The sequence below is a fragment of the Hordeum vulgare genome, chromosome 4H (assembly GCF_904849725.1).
Source record: "Hordeum vulgare subsp. vulgare chromosome 4H, MorexV3_pseudomolecules_assembly, whole genome shotgun sequence".
NCBI classification, from domain to species: Eukaryota; Viridiplantae; Streptophyta; class Magnoliopsida; order Poales; family Poaceae; genus Hordeum; species Hordeum vulgare.
This window is the reverse complement of record NC_058521.1, coordinates 568,883,246-568,904,302: the sequence shown is the minus strand read 5'-3', so window position 1 is coordinate 568,904,302 and position 21,057 is coordinate 568,883,246. Positions and strand designations below refer to the sequence as shown.

Genomic DNA, 21,057 nt, shown 5'->3' with positions numbered 1-21,057 from the left:
CAACAGATGAACGAGGGTTTGAGATGAGATGGTGATGTTGATGGTGATGATGAAGATTGGTCCTCCAGCGATGAGAGGGCTATTGGTGATGATGAAGGCTTCGATTTCCCCCTCCCGGGGGGAAGTGTCCCCGGCGGAATCTGCCCGCCGGAGAGCAAAAGTGCTCCTGCTCTAGTTTTGCCTCGTGGCGGCGGCACCTCATTTCGAAAGTCTCGCCCTAAAAGTTTTAGGGTAAAATGATTTATATAACAGAAGGAGGAGGCCTGAAGTGGGCCAGGGGCTGCACACAAGGCGTCCTGGTGTTGTGTGGGCACCTGGCTTGCCTCCTCCAGTGGATCTTTGGCCCGGTATTTTTTTATTCCAAAATAATACTTCATGAAATTTCAGCCCATTTGGAGATGTGCAGAATAGGTATCTCTGCTGTAGCTTTTTCAGGCCTTGAAATCCAGCTGTCGGCATTCTCCCTCCTTGTGTAAATCTTGCATATTAAGAGATAAAAGGCATTAGAAATACTCCATGAAGTGTTATATTGATTAAAAACTTTATAAATAGCAGCAATAAAACATGATGCAAAATGGACGTATCAAACAGCACGGTGCGAATTTCCTCCTCACTGAATGGACAGGTTAAAAATCATTTTTCGCCTCTAAAACTTAAGGGATGTCATGAGTATTAGACTCATTCAGGGCAAAGGAACTTTCAGTTGAAGGACCAAAAAGCTCTTTGTAGTACTTAGTAATAAAGTTTCTGAGCGGTACATCACCCTCGATACGGCCTTCATCCTGGTCAAGTGCAAAAATCCAAGTTGTGGGATGTCGTCCTACGAATAGCCTTGGTCAAAGAATCCTCGTTAGTAGTTGTTGTACCATCAACACTAACAGAGTGACGACCGTTGCATCTCAGCGGCGAGGGAGTGAAGTCAGCTGCAGCCACAATCACAGCGCCCCCGAAAGATGGGATAGAAGGGTGCGGCGAAGCTGAAGAAGACCAAGAGGGTTGCACCTCAGCCCTCACGCCCTCGAGTGGTGACGACGTGGCCGGTGTCAAGGCCTTGGGCGTTATCACCCTTGGAGGTGTCGAGGGTGGAGAGGACAATCCACGCAGCTCCTCCATTGCCGACTCACGGTCAGCCCGAACCGAGGTGAGAAAATCACTCCCCATAGAGTTGATGATGCTGGCGTGGGTGACCGTGGTAGGGTCGGCAATCCCGCAACAGATCCCCCCCCCCCCTAAAGCCTAGGCCACGCCTGGGACCCCTCGTCGAGGTGAGGCGGTGCTTCTAGGGGTGACGCAACCGGTGGCGTCAGAGTGAGGTGAACATTTATAAGGTGGCATATATACATATTAAGATAATAAAGATAGTGAGAATCAACTGTTTAGGTATGAATATATATCGTTGTGAACTAGAGGCAGTGCCATGGTTTGGGGCATGATACAAATTCACATCACATACACATGCATCTGTTCTGTGACGACTTTATTAATTTCAAAATAATATGTTGACACTGTCTTACAAAGGTGTTCATAGAAATCGAGTGTGCGTTTATAGAGATTAGTCTATGCCTGCGTGTGTATTATGTTAAAAATAAAAATGCATGCACCACCTCTTTCTTTCACTCTTAAGGATTGTACTACTTGTGTACCTAAATAATTATAATTGAAAAAAACCAGACTGGTTCTTTCTAACTAGTTATTTAGATACAAAGGGAGTGCTGTGTGGTGGTCGAATGTCATCAGTGCAAGTGATTTTCTACCATCCATAGACAGGCGCGTTAACTAACTATAACATCTACAATTACTTATATGATGTACGCGTAAACAGTGATCGGGCGGGCAGGCGCGTTAGCTAACTATAACATCTACAATTACTTATATGATGTACGCGTAAACAGTGATCGGGCGGGCAGTAAATCTTGGAAATTTCAATCACAATTACTATTTTTAAAATATTAAATTCATGCAAACACATGTATTTTGATCATTTTTAGACAAACATAATTTAGTACACACAAATAAAAATAGTGCATACTTAATACTACATAAACCATATATAGTTTAAACATAAATATTGTTTATAGTGCATAATTGATAAACTAAAAGACAAGCTTACTCATTTTCATTATGCGTTCACATATGCTCGACAAGATCATCCAGAAGTTGCATATGCACATGTGTTGTCAATGCATCTCCAAAAAATTGGATATGCTCTATGCATTTTGTTCCTGAAAGATCTAAACAACAGGCTTCTCAAAAACCATGCATGTGCGGCTTACCCCTTCATCCTCATCATTAATAACATGTCATGAGTTGTTGAAGTGTCTCCAATCCCCACATCGTAGTTCGATGAATAATAACCCATCGAGTTTGGAGCACTTAAATGTCCTCTTCCCATCCAGTTTGGAGCACTTAAATGTCTTCTTCACATTTTTCCTAAGGCTGACCATAGTGTAAGTAACTTAGGTAGTAGTATTATATATTTGGGACTAGCAAACATGTTGATGTGGCACACAATTAAGGAAGAGAGATATGGTAAGAGTAACATAGGTAGATACCGTATTATGTTAAATGCTATGCGAGTATGTGTCATGCATGTCAATAAATGAGGTCACCTATGATACTAGTTTATGATACTATGCATTATGGAGGTAGTATCATACAATAGTATCATATGCATGATACCACTATATGATACTCTCCATTATAAATAGCCTAACCGACTCTTGCACTGTTGCAAAGCAGGCTTGTTTGTTGTCTCGGGGACCACTTCATAAATGCCTGAGAGTTAATCAAATCTCATCATACTCCCTCTGTCTCGGTTTATAAGTCATTTTAAGTTGTGCACCACAACCAGGACGGAAAGGAAAACAAGAGAAATTAATATTAACTTGCTACTAATTAATACCATTGCATGCAATGAATTGACCACTGCATGTCGTGCTAGTTAGTCTCAAGTTATTAAAAACATACACGCCCCACGCCTCTTATTAGTTGATTCCTTTATTCAAGTCAAAAAACAAGAAACGAGATGAAAGTTAATGCATCGTGCATTAGTGTTTTGGGATTATTTGATTTTCGTAAGATGACTTATAAATCAAGACGGAGGAAGTAGAAAAGAATGACATAACATGTACTCCCTCTGTCACGGTTTTGAAGGCATGGTTAAATTTACGTGCATTTTCACAATAGACAAGGTTTAAGGCCATTGCATTTACTCCTAGCAGCTAATTAGTACTCCCTCCGTTCCTAAATATAAGACCTTGTAGAGATTTTACTATAGACTACATACGGAGCAAAATGAGTGAATCTACATTTTAAAATATGTCTATATACATCCGTATGTAGTCCATAGTGCAATCTCTACAAGGTCTTATATTTAGGAACAGAGGGAGTACTCTGTTGTACTACTTCTATATGCATGTGTGGTGTGAATGTTATTTTCCAACTCATCTCACAGTCAATCAATAACCACCTACGTTTTAGAGAATTTTCAAACACGTTTTCTAAACCGTGACAGAGGAAGTAAGAAAGACTAAAGAAAATTTCACACGAATCTCAATGTCCGATCTCATATGTAGCATTAATCAAGGCATAATTAAGTCTCAATCGACTTAGGCCCTGTTTGGAACCACAATAAATTATAATAATCTGGATTATGAAGATAGATTATATAATCTGGTTTATAAAAATAATTTAGGTGGGCATGTTTGGAGGTCAGATTATCTTACCTATTAATAAAGCAAATAGTGCTTCTTCCGTACGTCATCCAAATTGCTCTTAAAGTTGACTAAAGTTACCCACCAATGCCACCTATAAGTAAAAAAAACGTTTCAAACAGGAAAATCTCCAGACTGGGCCGGCCCATGTAGGCACCTCCTATATTACGCTCTGGGCATTGGAAAAAGACGCAGCACACCTGTTTGGGTCGACCCATGCATGGGCGCCTGTTTTTTTAGTTTAGTTTTTTTATTTTTCTTTTCAGTTCCATTTTGTTTTTCTACTTTAAATAATTTAGAACTTCAAACAACTTTTCTCAATTTTAAGAAACTGAGAATTTTGAAATAAAATATTCAAAAAAACATATTTTTTTAAAGAATTCAAAAACTACTCAGGAGTTTTGAAAAATGTTTGCATATAAAAAAATGTTTAAACTTTGAGAAAATGTCCATAAAATAAAAAAGTCAACGATTTTAAATAAAAGTCCGTGTAAAAATCTTAAAAACAGTTCGTGCCTCTGTTTTTAGTCTCATTTTTTATTTTCATTTTTCTGTTCCATTTTTTAGTTTAAATAATTTAGAACTTTGAAAAACTTTTGTAATTTATAGAACTCGGAATATTGAAATAAAAGTTTGAAGAAAATATGAAATGCTTGTGAATTCAAAAAATGCTTAGGATTTTTGTAAAAATATTCGCATATTCAGAAAAATGTTCATAATTTTGAGAACAATGTTGGTGAAAACAATAAAAGTCTATGATTTTGAAAAAAAGTTTGTGTGTTATTTTTTGAGTGCAATTGAAAAAAGTTTGCTAATTCCAAAAAATGTTCATGCATTTCAAAAAATGTCCTAAAATTTTAAAGACATAACACGATCAGCACCATTAAAGATTATAATTGTTTTTCTCCCGTTGCAACGTACGGGTCCTTTTGTTAGTATAAACTATAATTCAGGTTTTATATTGTACAATGACATGTCTGTCCTCTGTTTTTTAACTGCAAAGATAATAATTTAGGTGGACATGTTTGGAGGACAGTGGCGGTGGCAGTAGGTAATTATCTTTAAGTTTTCAAGAGTAATGGGTCATTAATAATCCATAATCTGATTTTAGCTGGGTAGAGTAGATTATGAGTTTCTAATAATCTGACAATCTAGTTTTTATAATCTGTAATATAATATGTACTGTTTGAAGACATAATAGATTATAAAAACCGGATTATATAATTTAGGTGGTTCCAAACATGGTCTTAGATTTAGCAACACTTAAAAAAAACAATTCAACACCGGCGACAGCGTAGCTAACAAACAGCCATGAACTACGGCTCTACAGCAGTAGAAGCCATCAGCATCCGTCCAGCTCACATATCTTCCTCCCGCGACGTAATCATCGCCAAGCATGTCGCATCTTTACCCCTAATTTAACCGGCGGTCGTTCCAAGGATCAACAGGTACTCTATATACTGTGGCGCTTTTTCTGTCCACGAATCATTGAAAAGCTGCCTTATCAGCCATGAGACCGCCGGAGCGGTTCGACGAGATCGCCGCGACGCCCCAGCCACCCGTATCGGCGGAGCTCCGGGACTGGGGTCACCTCCCTGACTTGGTGATAACCGACGTCCTTGACCGCCTATATCCATGCCTCCGCTCGCTCTCCGCCTTTGCCGCGGCCTGCCGGCCATGGCGGCGCTTCTTCATCGCATCTGCCTCCACCATAGTGCCGCGCATCCCTCCTCTCATGCTCAAAGCCAGAAGGTACTCCGACGAGCCCGCCCGCTTGAGCGGCCTCTCCCCTGCCATGATCGGCGATCCCATGGCCGTGCCACTGCCCGCCTTCCCAGCCAAATTCCTCTCTGCATCCCGCGGCCACCTCATCCTCCTCAAAAGGGAGTATGACGGAGAGTGCAGCATCATCGACGCCTTCACCGGCGCCGAGCGTCTCGCCGTCCCGCTGCCTGACGGCTTCGCTTACCACTACGCATCCCTCACCCCAACCCACCTGCTGCTCTTCGACGCCCGCGACCACAAATTCGACTCACTCCGCTTCCCGACGACCCTAAACCCCGACCCTGAGTGGACGCCCCACCGCCTTCCCCGTGGAGCCTCCTTCATCTCAACCGTGATCGATTTCCACGGCCGTGTCCTTGGCATCACCGACCGAGCGGAGCTGCTGGAGTTTCGCCTCGATGTCAAGGCTCCATGCCAGTCATGCCAGTCGTCCCATGAGGTCCAGTTGTTGCCCACAACCGGCCTCCCGAACCCGGACGCCGCCACGTTTGAGCGTTTATGGTACGGGCCCCGCCTAGTAGCCGCCGGCGAGCGGCTCCTCCTCCTGCTGATCATGACGGATCCCCCGGCGAAGGACTGCTTGAGCTGGCGGCCGAGAGTGCGGAAGGTGAGCGTGCACGCCCTCGACATGGCGGCGATGAGGTGGGGGGAGCTGGACGACATCGGGGAGTACAGCTTGTTCGTGGACTGCGCGGGGAGAAGCGCAATGGCGTGCGCCGATGCGGCACGATGCGGGGTGGTGGCCAACCGAGTCTACTTCCTCGTGTCGAATCGAGACTTGGGAAGCCAGTCAGGGTGGACACGGTCCGGGCCGGTCCGGTCCCTGACCGAGCCTCGCTTTGGACCGGCCGCAGCTGGCCCGGACCGGACCGGACCGATGTTACTTGCGGTCCTGTTTCTCTGAACCGGACCGGCTGCAGCTTAGCTCGGTGAGGACCGACGGGACCGAATGGACCGGCTGCAGTTCGTTCCTGGGAGTAAGATGGGAGGTGTTTTAGAACTCTTTGACAGTAAATTTAAACATATAGATCGTTAGGTTGTAAAAGAGATTCAAATGGACAAAAAATAAGCAAGCAAACTCGAAAATTACCAACTGAAGAAAGATGCCAACTGAAGAAAGATCATAGGAAATGCAGAATGAACAACTGACGGCGTCGACGTGAGGTGCAGGTGCTACTCCCCCGTGTCCTCCAGCTTTGTGGTCAACGGCGGACAGCCAACGGGAGGAGGTGGTCGACGATGGTCGACGTCTCGACGTCGGCTTGCAGGTGCAGCCGCGGTGCTCCCTCCTCGGCTTCGCGGCTCCTCCACTCCTCATTCCTTCGCGTGCAGGTGCAAACCAGGAGGTGGTGGTTGACGAGATGACGACAACAGGAGAAGGTGGGACCGACGGTGTGGTAGGAGAGGTCCAGGTGGCGACCGAGATTGGAGAGGGACGGCCGGATGGGGCGACGTGCGACGGCGCCGTCGCTAGGTCTGGGAAGAAGATGATCCTCCAGGTCGCCGGCGACGTGCGACGGCGCCGTCGCTAGCTTGGACTAAGAGTGGAGGGATCGACGGCGTGGTCTCGTCGGTGATCGGAGGCGTGGCCAACGGCGCCGTCGCCTTAGGGTTAGGGTTAGGGAGAGGAGGAGGAGCCGCCGTTCCTCTGTGTAACGAGGAAGAGGAGAAGACGAGCGAGGGCCGAGCCGTCGTTCCTGTGTGCTTTTGTTCTTCTGGTTATTAGGCTCGGTCCTTTCGTTCGGCCCGGTTAAAGACCGGACCGGACCGATTTTTTTTCGGTCTGAATATCTGGGCCCGGACCGGGCTGTTTTCTTGTCGGTCCAGGACCGAGCGGGCCAAAATCGAACGGGCCACGAGCAGGCCTAAAAGCCCGCTCGGTACGTCCAGGCTGAGAAGCCAACCTCCTTTCCACGCTTTCGCACCAGGGTCCGGCCGCGACGAGTGTTTTGATTCCACGTGGTCTGCGCTCATGTCCCGTGACCGTGAGTGGCCGCCGTCACCGATATGGGTCTACCCGAGCCTCTTCTATTGATCATGTGTGCAATATACCCCGCGCGTTGTTGCCAGAATCGATTGCAATATACTTATACTTTGTTGAGTGATTTAATTGTATATTATATTTTAATTATGAGAAAAGCTCTTGTATTTTAATTATGGAAGAAGCTTTTGTTCAACCGACCGATCTTTCCTCGTATATCTGCCGAATGCTACACTCGTCACGCGTCTTGATTAGGGTCACACACATCGCATCCCTTCTTAGTCCTTATGTCTCTAAAACTCTCGCCACTAATATATTCTATACCTACTTCTATTTCTGCAACTCGCCACTCTTTCAGAAAGCAAAGCATAACAAATTATATGTTGCAGACCGAACTAGAAGGTAACTCGGTTGGCGGTGGCCTCCATGATCATGGCGGGGCGACCAGAGTGGTCGGGTCCGAGCGGCGTACACCGATGCCAGCCAGGTACTGGCAGGGAAGAGCCTTCACCACGTCTCGTTCACGTGCGTTGCGTCCATCTTGTCGGAGCGAAGGAGCGACGAGGCAACCTGGTCGGAGGTCCGACGCTTGTCGTCGACGGACGGGCGGCCCCTCTCCTCCCTCTGCACCGTTCGACGGAGTTCCCGGTGAACGGCAATTGTTATTTTCTTGCAACATCCTCCTTGTTGCAAGAAAATTTTCTGCAACATTAGTTATGTTTCAAAACTATTTTGTTGAAAAAAAAACTGCAACATAAGCTTTGTTGCAAAAAAAGTTCTACAATAATATCTACATTGCAAAAGTTCTACAACATGAACTCTATTGCAAATGTTCGATCGATAGATGTTTTCTCAATGCGATCTCTGTTGCAGAAAATATTCTATTATAAAAAAAATTAATAAAATTCTATTGATATTTCCGGAACACGATTTTTGTTTCTGAAACATAGGCCTTGTTTTAGAAAGAAAACGGTTTGGCAGAAGCGCAACAAGGCTCTTGATGCAAAACCGCGAGCGCAACACAAGCCTTGTTGCGAAGGTTGATGCACGCTCAGTGAAAGAATATCGGACAGTTGGCGAGCTAACGAATCCTATGTCTATCAAGGCGGCGGATGTTTTCTAAACATCACCATGCAGACACGTAGCGGCCCCTTTCACTAGTAGGAAAAAGTTTATACACAAAATCTTAGCAGTAATGCTTGTTAAAACAAAGTGCTACTGCTACGTAACAGTAGTGCGTGACAAAGCAGCCCGCTACTGGTACCCAAATAGCAGTAGCGTGCCCTGATAAAATGCGCTGCTACCATGACTGTTCTAACCGTTGCTGTCAGGCTTGGTATAGTAGTAGCGCTCTTCTTGAAACCGCGCTACTACTAAGTTTGACAGCAGCAGCGCGTTGGTATAGTAGTAGCGCTCTTCTCGAAACCGCGCCACTACTAAGTTTGACAGCAGCAATGCGTTGTTTCAAAAAGCGCTATAGCAACTACTAAATTTGACTTGCCCCTATGCGCGGGCCTCCCTCCCCCAATTTCCCATTCTTCTCGCGCGTGTCTCCCCAACCTCACCATCGCAGCCACTGCTTCCTCCTCACCCCTGCCTCCGTCACCGGAACCGCCACCGGAGCCGCGCTCCATCGCCTCCTCCGTCGCCATCATCGGAGCCGCCACCGGAGCCGCGCGCCATCGCCGCCACTGGAGTCGCGCGCCCCCGGAGCCACTGTCATCTTCTCCTCGCCGCCCCTGCCTCCCTCGACGCCCCTCCCTCCCTCGCCATCACCGGAACCACCGTAGACGCCACCGGAGTCACCCTCAACGCCCTCCTCCCAGTAAGCCCCACCCCTCCTCTCTAAGTTAATTAACTTAGGTGAATTTAGTTATGAACCCTAGGAATTAGCTAGGTTAAGTAGGTTAACTAGGTAGGTTAAGTAACTAAGTGAACTAGCTAGGTTAATTTGGTTAACTAACTAGGTTAACTAGCTAGGTTAATTTGGTTAACTAACTAGGTTAACTAACTAGGTGCTACTAGTAGTACTAGTTGAATGCCCGTGCGTTGCTACGGGATAATAAACTTGCACGTCGCTCATCCTCATTGTTTGTCACCCTCTCATGGCCCTAACAACCCTTTCATTAAAGGCCATCATCCCATAAAATAGTCTTATACCTTCGTCCCTATACAATGTAACACTAAACCAAAACATGTGACTCAAACTTGAATTCCATACATACATACTTATCATCATGAGAAAGAATAAAAAGTATATAGATATTCTTAAGAGATTGGATTTTTAGGTCCCGGGGGTCCGGACACCCGCTTATCCCGCTTATCGTCGCCGTCCATACACAATGCCTGACATGGCGATCTGTGCCTTGTCCTGCAACGGTGAAAGGTTTTGCAGACTATGTAAACAATAGGAATGGGTCGAGTAGGTCAGTGCTCAACCTGATAGATTCTCCCTCGGGTGAAAGTTTTTTAAAAGGTATTGTATTAAAGAGAAAAGAGTACATGGAACATTAGTACACGCCCAGGTTACACTTGTTGTTTTTATTCAAGCAATATCCAACAATGGATAAGCATGTGAGCACCAGCACGCCTGCTAAAACCGAAAATAGCACAACAAAATAGTTTCCGGTCTTGACCCGCAACACAATAGCATCACACTTCTTTTCTCAAAGTATAACCTCCGACGCAATATGCACCGAAGGGACACCAAAACAGAGCTGGATATTCTCGTATATTAGAACCCGTAACCTGTAGACAGCATCAAAACAAGTTAGATAAAAACTTATTATATTGGCAACGAGCACATATTTTGTTGTCTCTGCATACCTGAACCGACCATTGGATTTGCGGCAGGTGCCTGCTCAGATTCCTTGATGTCCACCACGACGGCGTCAGAGGTGATGAATGTCTTGGCCACCGATGCGACATGCTCCAAGCAGCACCTCACAACCTGTTTTGCAAGAAATCAGGTTAGTTTATGGGCCCACTGTTTGCGAAGAAATCAGAGGGTGGATACTGTATTCCAGGGGCAGAACCCCTGCCTCTTACTTGAATAACACTATTTTTAGAAAGAAATATTTAGTTTGAGAAAAGACAAAAAGATGTCAACACAGTTTGCTCGTACCTTGGTGGGATCAATAATACCAGCAGCCATCAAATCCTCATACTTCCCCGTAGCAGCATTATAGTCGTACCTAAAGTTGTCGTTCACAAGGACCTGGACGCAGGTACGCTCCAAATTAGAAACACACACGTTGCTGGTATCAGGTTCATATAAGAGAAGAAATCTGAATACAAACCTTCTCAGTGACCACGCTGCCATTGACACCAGCGTTTTTCGCAATCAGTTTAAGTGGATAACTCAAGGATTTCCTTACAATTTCAGCGCCAACCTTGAAAAGGCAAACAGATAATTAGTTAATTTTGATGGAAGAAACCAGCTCTCTGAACCAAGGATAACATTTGAATGTCAAAACTTCTAGAAAGGCGATCTTCGTTTGCCTTTTCCATACCTTCTGCTCATCATTCTCAAGGGTTTCTTTAATGGCATCAACTTTTGATGCAAGCCTTAGAAGGGTACAACCACCACCGACAACAATACCTTCCTCCACAGCGGCCTGTCCACAAAGCAAGCAGTCAATTAACAAGCAATGATTACATAGAGTTCAGTGTAAAAGTAAAATCGGTACAATACTACAGTGCACCAGAAGGATTTTCTGAGTGAGATCATAAATCCCAAAATGTAATTAGACTTGCAACAAAGGAAGCATTACCTTTGTTGCATTAAGTGCGTCTTCAACCCTCAGTTTCTTTTCCTTGAGCTCAGTTTCAGTCTGTGCTCCTACCTACAAACCAAGAGTTGTTATATAATGCTAGCACACTGCCAGTCGTTGTTCTGCAATTGCAGCCTAGTGCACCAGTAGACAGCTCAATATGAAACAACACAAGTACCTGAATGACAGCAACACCACCAGATAGTTTTGCTATCCTCTCATTTAGCTTTTCTTTTTCATATTCCTGTTCAGAAGCCTCAAAAAGTAAAGTTTGAACAAAACATTACTTGAGGCATTTTCATTCACACTTCGAGTGACACTTGCAACACAAAAATTGAAGCCATCCATACAGGAAAAACAGAGCAACCAAAAGAGACTGGACAAACAGAGGAGCCATGAGAAAAATAAGAAAAACAGAATATGATTTCACAAATACGAAATTGTTTTTTCTTGAGCATGCATCAAAATGTGGTCTATATAATGAAGTGCATCAATTCATGCTAAGATACAACCAAACACAAAGAAAAAGGACAGAGACGTGCTCAATGACATGCAAACACAATGTATGAACACTGAATTTGTCAGAAGATTCATGACATAACCCCACACAAATTCAGCGTTTAACTTTGCAAGATTCAGCACTCTGTCGGAAAGACGTTACCTGGACGACGCGCACCGGTGGAGACAGCTCCTTGGCGCTCCCGAAGTCAAATGGCGTGACGGCAACCTTGCACTTTCTCGACTGCTAGACGACCCTGCAGACATGCCTCCGCTGCGCCGCGGCCCTGCAATTCCACGGCAATGCAGTGTTGCTCCATGATATGTTGCCGAAGCTCAGGTTGTTGCTACCCAGAAAAGTAACAAAGGGAAAAAATTAGGGTATTGTTAATGTTGGATTGCATATTGTAGAACAAATTTGTAACAAATAATATGCATAGAATCCTATACGCCTTGTTTTCTGAAGTCTGTTTCAAGTGCATAGTGTATACCCTCAAAGCAGACTTCCGCAATGTTGATGAACTTATATAAGCTCTCATAAGCTTGTATATTATCATATCTAAAGGAATCTTCACTTGTTGTGCATCTCGGATCCATGGGTGACCTGCAGGTACCATTGCACAAGTAAACAGTTAAGCATCATTATGCAGAAGGATAGTCTTCCTAAGGAGGACATTACTGTACAGCAGTGCCAAACAAATATAGTTCTTACTGAGAGCTTGTGAGGTAGTCATCCTCTTGTGGTAATCCTTATTAAGCAACCGTTTTACGAAGTCATTGGCTTCAGCAGAGAGAGTAGGCCATGGGGCCTCATCAAACCTTGGTTCTGCCTTAAGGACAACTCGGAATATTCCAAATTCTGTGCGTACCCAGAAAGATCGGCTCCCACAAAGCAAAATGTAGGCAATTACTCCAATGCTCCACATATCTCCCTCAGTGCCATAAGATCGATGAAGCACCTCAGGAGCAACATAATATGCACTTCCAACAATGTCATTGAGTCTTTCATCACAAGATGTAACAATTGTGGTGTGTCACAATACAGCCACATTTAAATGTAGTAAAAACAAAATGTTAAACAAAAATCTGAATGGAAATATGTTAGACTAACCTGGCTTTACAAAGTCAGACAAACCAAAGTCTATGACCTTCAAGGTGAGTTTTCCTCCTTCGATGAGAATAGAAAATTCTAGGAAAAGGAATAGAATAAATTTGCTCATGCAAGTACTACCCACTATTAATCACAAGTCTGAATCTCGTGAAAGTCTGGCCCTAATCTAGCTAATGCACTAAACCATCATGTGTCGTGACTAAAAAGATCACAACAATTAAATATTTGATCACTACAATTTGCATAAAGAGTATCCCACCCTTCTTCAGAACCACTCAATTCAGGTTCACCTAAACTTGTTCCTGGCTGCAAGGAAGAGGGATTCCAATTCCCTACAACCCAAAAATACAAATAAAACTGGAGTCCTAAACTCAAATACACTTCCCCTTGAACAAATACAAACTAATTTTAGTATGTGTTTCGCTTGGATTCGCAGAACAACTTTTCTTCAGGAAGGCGGTGTTTCCTATTAAAAAATTTCTCTAGAACGCTAAGATTGAACCATTCTTTAGCTGCCCAAAGCTTGACATCATAATAGCTCAAATCACAGAGAAAATTACAAAGTTATCCGCACGAACCGAATCTCCTAGATAATGAGCTCTTTCAGCCTAACCCTAGCTAGCAACGGAAACCTATACACGGAGAGGGGGTAAGGAGGGGGAGGCTCGCTTGTAGTCGTCGTCGTCTGAACGGGACCTCCGCCTCTCCCGGCGGCGGGGCTTGCGGTCCTTGCGCACCTTGAGCGCGGAGGAGGAGGAGGTGGACGGTGCCACGTCCTTGCGGCGGTGCTTGTGGCGGGGCTTGCGGTCCTTGCGCACCTTGAGCGCGGAGGAGGAAGAGGTGGACGGCGCGGCGTACTTGCGGCGGCTGTGGCGGCGACGGACGCGGCCGTCGCTCCCCGATGAGGAGGAGGAACCGGTGCAGTCTGTGCTGCTAGCGGCGCACCTCTCCCTCCACCACGCCTCCAACCCTAGCAGCCCCTCCGCCTCCCCTCCCCTTCCCCGCGCGCCGCGCTCCTGCAGCCGGCGCGCGCGGCGACCTGCATGGCCCTCCTGCCCCCATCCGCCTCGGTCGCGCTCCTCTGCATGCTCCGCTGCCTCCGCCTCCGCGGCCACTCCTCCTTCTTCGTCCTCGCCGACCCGGCCCCCTCCGACCCCTCATCCCCAACCGTCCTCTCGGGCCTCTCCTGGGGCCTCCTCGCACGCGCCGCCGCCTCCTCCCGCGCGCACGACCTGCTCTTTACCCGCGCACTCCTCTTCACCGCCACCACCGGCACCACCGCCTCCCCCACCCCCGATGCGATCACGCTCGCCCAGCCCCTCCTGGTCGACCTCAACGCCTTCGTCGCCGCCATGGACGAGATCTCCGGCGGGGCCTTCCTCCACGCAGGCGCCGCCGACACGCAGGTGATGGCCGTGTGATGGCTGGATCCAATAGGAGGTCGGGAAGGTGGGGGAAGGACGAATGGCGTGCGGCGGAGGGAGAAGTAGTTCTGGGTGAGATCGTGGGCTGGTTTTACGGTTCAGTCATGTGCGGGACAAAATCTTTTTTTCGAAGGGCGGGGGGAGGAGAGCGAGGCGGGGAGTTTTTCATTGCGTCGATTGTTGTGTGAGGTGGGATCGAGAGGTCGAACCATCGCTGGTTGAACCATCACGACGGCACATCCTGCTTTAATAGTAGAGATTTAAGTTCAATATGGCTAGACTTAATGATATGTTCTTTAATATTATTAGTCAAAAAGATTTTTGATAGATTAACATACAACTATCGGTTTTGGTCTGTAACTAAGGTGTAGGATCATCGATGGGGCGGCAGCAAGGGACGTCCATGGAGCGGCATAACTGGGATTTAATCTAACTGGGACCAAGATGAGCATGCAAACCTGAATGGGGTGATGCCGCTCTCGAACCTGGTAGAGATGCATGCATGGCATTACTCATCAGAGAACCATGCTACTGCAACAAAAGACCTTCCAACGGCGCCAGAAATAGGAGTGTTGCTTGATACTCCTGAGCAAAGGCACCAGGAATCCTTCTGCTACGGCTACGCCTTAAGGGACTTCCTAGGCAAATATGCAAAGGATTTCCCCCGTGGCCTTGGAGCCTTGCGTTGGTGTTCCCTCGAAGAGGAAAGGGTGATGTAGCAAAGCGGTGGTAAGTATTTCCCTCAGTTTGAGAACCAAGGTATCAATCCAGTGGAGTAGTATCACAAGATCGTGCACAAACACAAAAGCTTGCTCCCAACGCTATGACGGGGTTGTCAATCCCTTATAGATTGTTCGCCAAGTGAGAACTGAAAGCAACAAAGTAACAAAGCAAAGTAAAAGCGGAGGTGTAAACGATGGATGTGAATAGACCCGGGGGGCGTAGTGTTTACTAGTGGCTTCTCTCATGAAAGCAAGTAGACGGTGGGTGAACAAATTACTGTCCAGCAATTGATAGAACCGCGCAAAGTCGTGACAATATCTATGGCAATGATTATATCAATAGGCATCACGTCCAAAACAAGTAGACCGATACTTTCTGCATCTACTACTATTACTCCACACGTCGACCGCTATCCAGCATGCATCTAGTGTATTAAGTCCAAAAGAACATAGTAACTCCTTAAGCAAGATGACATGATGTAGATGGACAATCTCATATCAACGCTAGAGCCCATCTTGTTACCCTTGATGGCAACTACTTAATGTGTGCCTTGGTGCCCCTACTGTCACTGGGAAAGGTCACCACATGGTAGAACCCAAAACCAAGCACTTCTCCCATTGCAAGAATCATAGATCTAGTTGGCCAAACAAAACCCAAGACTCGGAGGGACTTACAAGGATATCAAATCATGCATATAAGAAATCAGCAAAGACTCAAATATATATCATAGATAATCTGATCACAAATCCACAATTCATTGGATCTCGACAAACACATCGCCAAAGAAGATTACATCGGATAGATCTCCATGAAGATCATGGAGAACTTTGTATTGAAGATCCAAGAGAGAGAAGAAGCCATCTAGCTACTAACTACGGACCCGTAGGTCTGAAGTGAACTACTCACGAGTCATTGGAGGGGCGATGATGATGATGAAGAAGCCCTCCAACTCCAAAGTCCCCTCCGGCAGGGCGTCGGGAAGGTCTCCAGATGAGATCTCGCGGAAACGGAAGCTTGCGGCGGCGGAAAAGTATTTTCGAGGCTCCCCTGATTTTTTGCTGAATTTTTTGGAATATATAGGCCAAAGATCTAGGCCAGGGGGCGGCCAGGGAGGCCACAAGCCCTGACACCGCCGCCTCCCCCGTGGTGGCGGAGTGGGAGCTTGTGGGCTCCCTGGAGCCCACCTGGCTTGGCCCAGAGGCCCCCTGATCTTCTTCCGTTCGGGAAAAAATCATTTCGGGGTTTTTATTCCGTTAGGACTCCGTTCCAAAATCAAATCTAAAAACACAGAAAAAACAGGAACTGGCACTTGGCACTGAATTAATAAGTTAGTCCCAAAAGAGATATAAAAGGTACATAAAACATCCAAAGATGACAAGATAACAACATGAAACCATCAAAAATTATAGATACGTTTGAGACGTATCAAGCATCCCCAAGCTTAACTCCTGCTCGTCCTCGAGTAGGGAAGTGATAAAGAATGAATTTTTGATGCTTTCATGCTACCTAGCATAGGTGTCCTTTGTAATTCCTCTTATGTGACGTGAATGTTCAGATCCATTAGATTCAAAACAATAGTTTGCTATTGACGTGGAAACAATAATCATTCAAGCAAACTAGTAAGGTAATAATGAACTTTCAAAATAACAAGGCCAAAAGAAAGTTATCCCTACAAAAGCATATAGTCTGGCTATGCTCTATCATCATTGCACAACGAATTTAAATCATGCACAACCCCGGTATTGGCTAAGTAATTGTTTCACACCTTTACTTCCTCAAACCTTTTCAACTCTCACGCAATACATGAGCACATGGTTATAGCACTATAGATGGTGTGGAATGTGGTGGAGGTTGCAAGAAAAAAAAGGAGAAGATAGTCACATTAACTAGGCATATCAATGAGCTGTGGAGATGCTCATCAATAGATATCAATGTGAATGAGTAGGGATTGCCATACAAATGATGCACTAGAGCTACGAGTAAGTGAAAGCTCTTAAAGAAAACTAGTGGGTATGCATCCAACTTGCTTGCTCACGAAGACCTAAGGCAATTTTGAGGAAGCCTATCATTGGAATATACAAGCCAAGTTATATAATGAAAATTTCCCACTAGCTATATGGTGGTGACAAAACGAGAGACTCTCAATCATGAAGATCATGGTGCTTAATATGCACAAGTGTGGAAAAAGTGGTAGCATTGTCCCTTCTCTCTTTTTCTCTCATTTTTTTGGTGGGCTCTTTGGCCTCTTTTTTTTTGGTGGGCGTCTTTGGCCTATTTTATTTCCTCACATGGGACAATGCTCCATCAATGATGATCATCACACTTACAACTCAAAACTTAGAGCAATGATGACTCTATATGGAATGCCTTCGGTAGTGTACCGTGACAATGATCTAGCATGGCATAGACATTAATGGAAACATCATGCTAGCTATCTTACGATCATGTAATGGCAATGTAGACGTGGTGGCACATGTCATGGTGGTAGTTGCATGGCAATATATCTCGTAATGACTTTGAAAAGGCCATAGTAGGTAGGTATGGTGGCTGTTTTCAGGGAGGCTAATGGTGGGTTTTGTGCACCGGCGAAAGTTGCACGGCACTAAGAAGATAGTGATGGTGGAAGGTGAAAGAGCATCTAAACCATGGACTCAGCATTAGTCATGAAGAACTCATATACTTGTTGCAAAAGTTTTATTAGTAATCGAAACAAAGCATTCAACGCATACTCCTAGGGGAAGGGTTGGTAGGTATAAAGCATCGCGCGATCCCGATCGCCATGCAAAGGATGACAATCAATATACTAATCATGCTCAGATTTCATCACATAGCAGTTCACCATACGTGCATGCTACGGGAATCACTAACTTCAACACAAGTATTTCTAGATCCACAACACCTTACTAGCATGACTTCAATATTACCATAACCACAACTCAAAACTAATTGAGATGAATCAAACTTCTCTAACTATTCAATGCACATGAAGCTGGAAGTTTTCGTATCCCTTTGGATAACTACCCCTTTTGAGACTACTTTCAAAGCATATATCAACTACCAAGCCACGCACCCCTGTGCTCTAAAAGATATAAGTGAAGCACACAGAGCAAAAGTATCTAGCTCAAAAGATATAAGTGAAGCACATGTGAGCTGAATTGTCTACCAAAAGATATAAGTGAAGCTCGACAAAATCACGGTGAGTGCATGTCTCTCTCTCTCTAGGTGTGCATCAAGGATGATTGTGACACAACAAAAATAAAAGACTCCTACGATACAAGACGCTCCAAGCAAAAACACATAACATGTGGTGAATAAAAATATAGCCCCAAGTAACGTTACCGATGGATTGAAGACGAGAGAGGGGATGCCTTCCCGGGGCATCCCCAAGCTTAGGCTTTTACGGTATCCTTGAATCTCTTGGGGTGCCTTGGGCATCCCGAAGCTTGAGCTCTTGCCACTCTTTATCTTTTTGTCCATAAGAACTTCACCCAAAACTTGAAAGCTTCACAACATGAAACTTAAACAGAAACTCGTGATAACATTAGTATGAGAAAGCAAACCACCACTTCCTTAGGTACTGTAGTAAACTTAAATTCTACTTGTGCTGATGTTGGGTTACTGTATTTTCAATCTTCCATGGCTAATACCCCCCCGATACTATCCATAGTTTCATCAAAATAAGCAACCAACACAACAAAAACAGAATTTGTTAACAGCAGACTAGTCTGTAGCAATCTGTATATTTCGTATACGTCTGGTACTCCAAAATTTCTGAAAAATTACGACAGTCTGAAGAATTTGCGTAGAAATCAGCAGCAAAAAGAATCAACTCAAAAGCTCTTACAGAAAAAAATGAAAATTCTTTTCGTGAGCAGAAAGTTTCTGTCTTTTCCAGCATGACCAAACGATCATCCCCAAGACTAATCATAACGGTTTTGCTTGGCACAAACACAAAAAGAAACACAAAAACACAATCATAACAGAATTATGAAAGTGTGGAAAACACAAAATAGAAAGAAAAAGGATAGATTCGTTGGGTTGCCTCCCAACAAGCGCTTTTGTTTAACGCCCTTAGCTAGGCAAAAAGTGATGGAATCACGTATAGTCATCCTTGGTGCTCAAACCATAAGTAGCGTGATCATTTATCATCTTAAGATCTTCGTATTTATTGGATGACTCACCACTAGCTTTAGGAACAAAAACAGGCCTGGGGGTCTTTCTGAGAGTAAGATTTGGAGTATTTTGCACAGCGGCAAAAGCGGAACCCAAGTTGGTTATGACATCTTCTAATTTGCCAATTCTAGAAGAATCATTAACTATAAGTTCCTTCTCCTTTAAATTTTTTAAAAAGTTTCCCACTTTGGATCCGTACTGAGTAATTTGATTGTGGGTCTTTCTATCCAAACCCTCAATAAGTTCAACTGTGGCAATTTTGTTTTCAATAGCATCAAGCCTTTGCATCACGTGTTCCAAGGTCAAGATAGTTCCATTAACCATGAGCGGGGGTGAGCCTACCAAATTCATGATAGCTCTATAGGAGTCAACAGTATGGCTCCTGAAAAAGTTCCCGCCTACAATGGTATCAAGGATATACCTATTCCAAGGAGAAATTCCAACATAGAAACTGCGAAGGAGGACGGTAGTGGATTGCTTAAGAGTACATCTACTTTGAGCATTGCAAATCCTGTACCAAGCGTCCTTCAAATTTTCTTCCTCATTTTGCGTGAAATTGAGAACTCCATTTTCAGGGGTGTCGCTTGGAGTGGTGGGTCTAGCCATTGATGGACTATCCCACACACAAACGAGCAGGAAGAGAGAGTGAAACGGGCAAAAGAAAATGCCAAAGGAGAAAGGCAAATGAAAACGGCAAAGGCAAAAAGAAAACGGCGAATGTGAAGTGGGGGAGAGGAAAACGAGAGGCAACTCGCAACAAAAGTAAATGCAAGAGAAAAGTTTGTGAGCCCTACTTGGATAGATCTTGATTTCTCCTCCCCGGCAACGGCACCAGAAATACTTCTGCTACTGCAACAAAAGACCTTCCAACGGCGCCAGAAATAGGAGTGTTGCTTGATACTCCTCAACAAAGGCACCAGGAATCCTTCTGCTACGGCTACACCTTAAGGGACTTCCTAGGAAAATATGCAAAGGATTTCCCCTGTGGCCTTGGAGCCTTGCGTTGGTGTTCCCTCGAAGCGGAAAGGGTGATGTAGCAAAGCGGTGGTAAGTATTTCCCTCAGTTTGAGAACCAAGGTATCAATCCAGTGGAGTAGTATCACAAGATCGTGCACAAACACAAAAGCTTGCTCCCAACGCTATGACGGGGTTGTCAATCCCTTATAGATTGTTCGCCAAGTGAGAACTGAAAGCAACAAAGTAACAAAGCAAAGTAAAAGCGGAGGTGTAAACGATGGATGTGAATAGACCCGGGGGGCGTAGTGTTTACTAGTGGCTTCTCTCATGAAAGCAAGTAGACGGTGGGTGAACAAATTACTGTCCAGCAATTGATAGAACCGCGCAAAGTCGTGACAATATCTATGGCAATGATTATATCAATAGGCATCACGTCCAAAACAAGTAGACCGATACTTTCTGCATCTACTACTATTACTCCACACGTCGACCGCTATCCAGCATGCATCTAGTGTATTAAGTCCAAAAGAACATAGTAACTCCTTAAGCAAGATGACATGATGTAGATGGACAATCTCATATCAACGCTAGAGCCCATCTTGTTACCCTTGATGGCAACTACTTAATGTGTGCCTTGGTGCCCCTACTGTCACTGGGAAAGGTCACCACATGGTAGAACCCAAAACCAAGCACTTCTCCCATTGCAAGAATCATAGATCTAGTTGGCCAAACAAAACCCAAGACTCGGAGGGACTTACAAGGATATCAAATCATGCATATAAGAAATCAGCAAAGACTCAAATATATATCATAGATAATCTGATCACAAATCCACAATTCATCGGATCTCAAGACTCGGAGAACTTTGTATTGAAGATCCAAGAGAGAGAAGAAGCCATCTAGCTACTAACTACGGACC

The 21,057-nt window shown here is 44.9% G+C and overlaps 2 protein-coding genes across 2 annotated transcripts; both read right to left on the bottom strand.

Annotated features, from left to right (window-relative positions):
* Nucleotides 1-6,049: 6,049 nt before the first annotated feature.
* Nucleotides 6,050-6,834, bottom strand: LOC123450777 (uncharacterized protein DKFZp434B061-like). Its single transcript, XM_045127875.1, has 2 exons — nt 6,589-6,834; nt 6,050-6,469 (listed from the first exon to the last, which is right to left on the bottom strand). The coding sequence occupies exons 1-2, from the start codon at nt 6,814-6,816 to the stop codon at nt 6,050-6,052; spliced, it is 648 nt and encodes a 215-aa protein (XP_044983810.1). The 5' UTR covers nt 6,817-6,834.
* A 3,302-nt stretch (nt 6,835-10,136) lies between these two features.
* LOC123450776 (ruBisCO large subunit-binding protein subunit beta, chloroplastic-like) lies at nt 10,137-13,906 on the bottom strand. The gene is made up of 12 exons (XM_045127874.1): nt 13,848-13,906; nt 13,502-13,755; nt 12,862-12,939; nt 12,242-12,354; nt 12,020-12,097; nt 11,431-11,508; nt 11,253-11,324; nt 10,992-11,096; nt 10,779-10,871; nt 10,604-10,696; nt 10,306-10,429; nt 10,137-10,227 (listed from the first exon to the last, which is right to left on the bottom strand). Exons 1-12 carry the CDS (start codon nt 13,904-13,906, stop codon nt 10,214-10,216), a joined length of 1,161 nt encoding a protein of 386 aa, XP_044983809.1. The 3' UTR covers nt 10,137-10,213.
* Nucleotides 13,907-21,057: the final 7,151 nt, after the last annotated feature.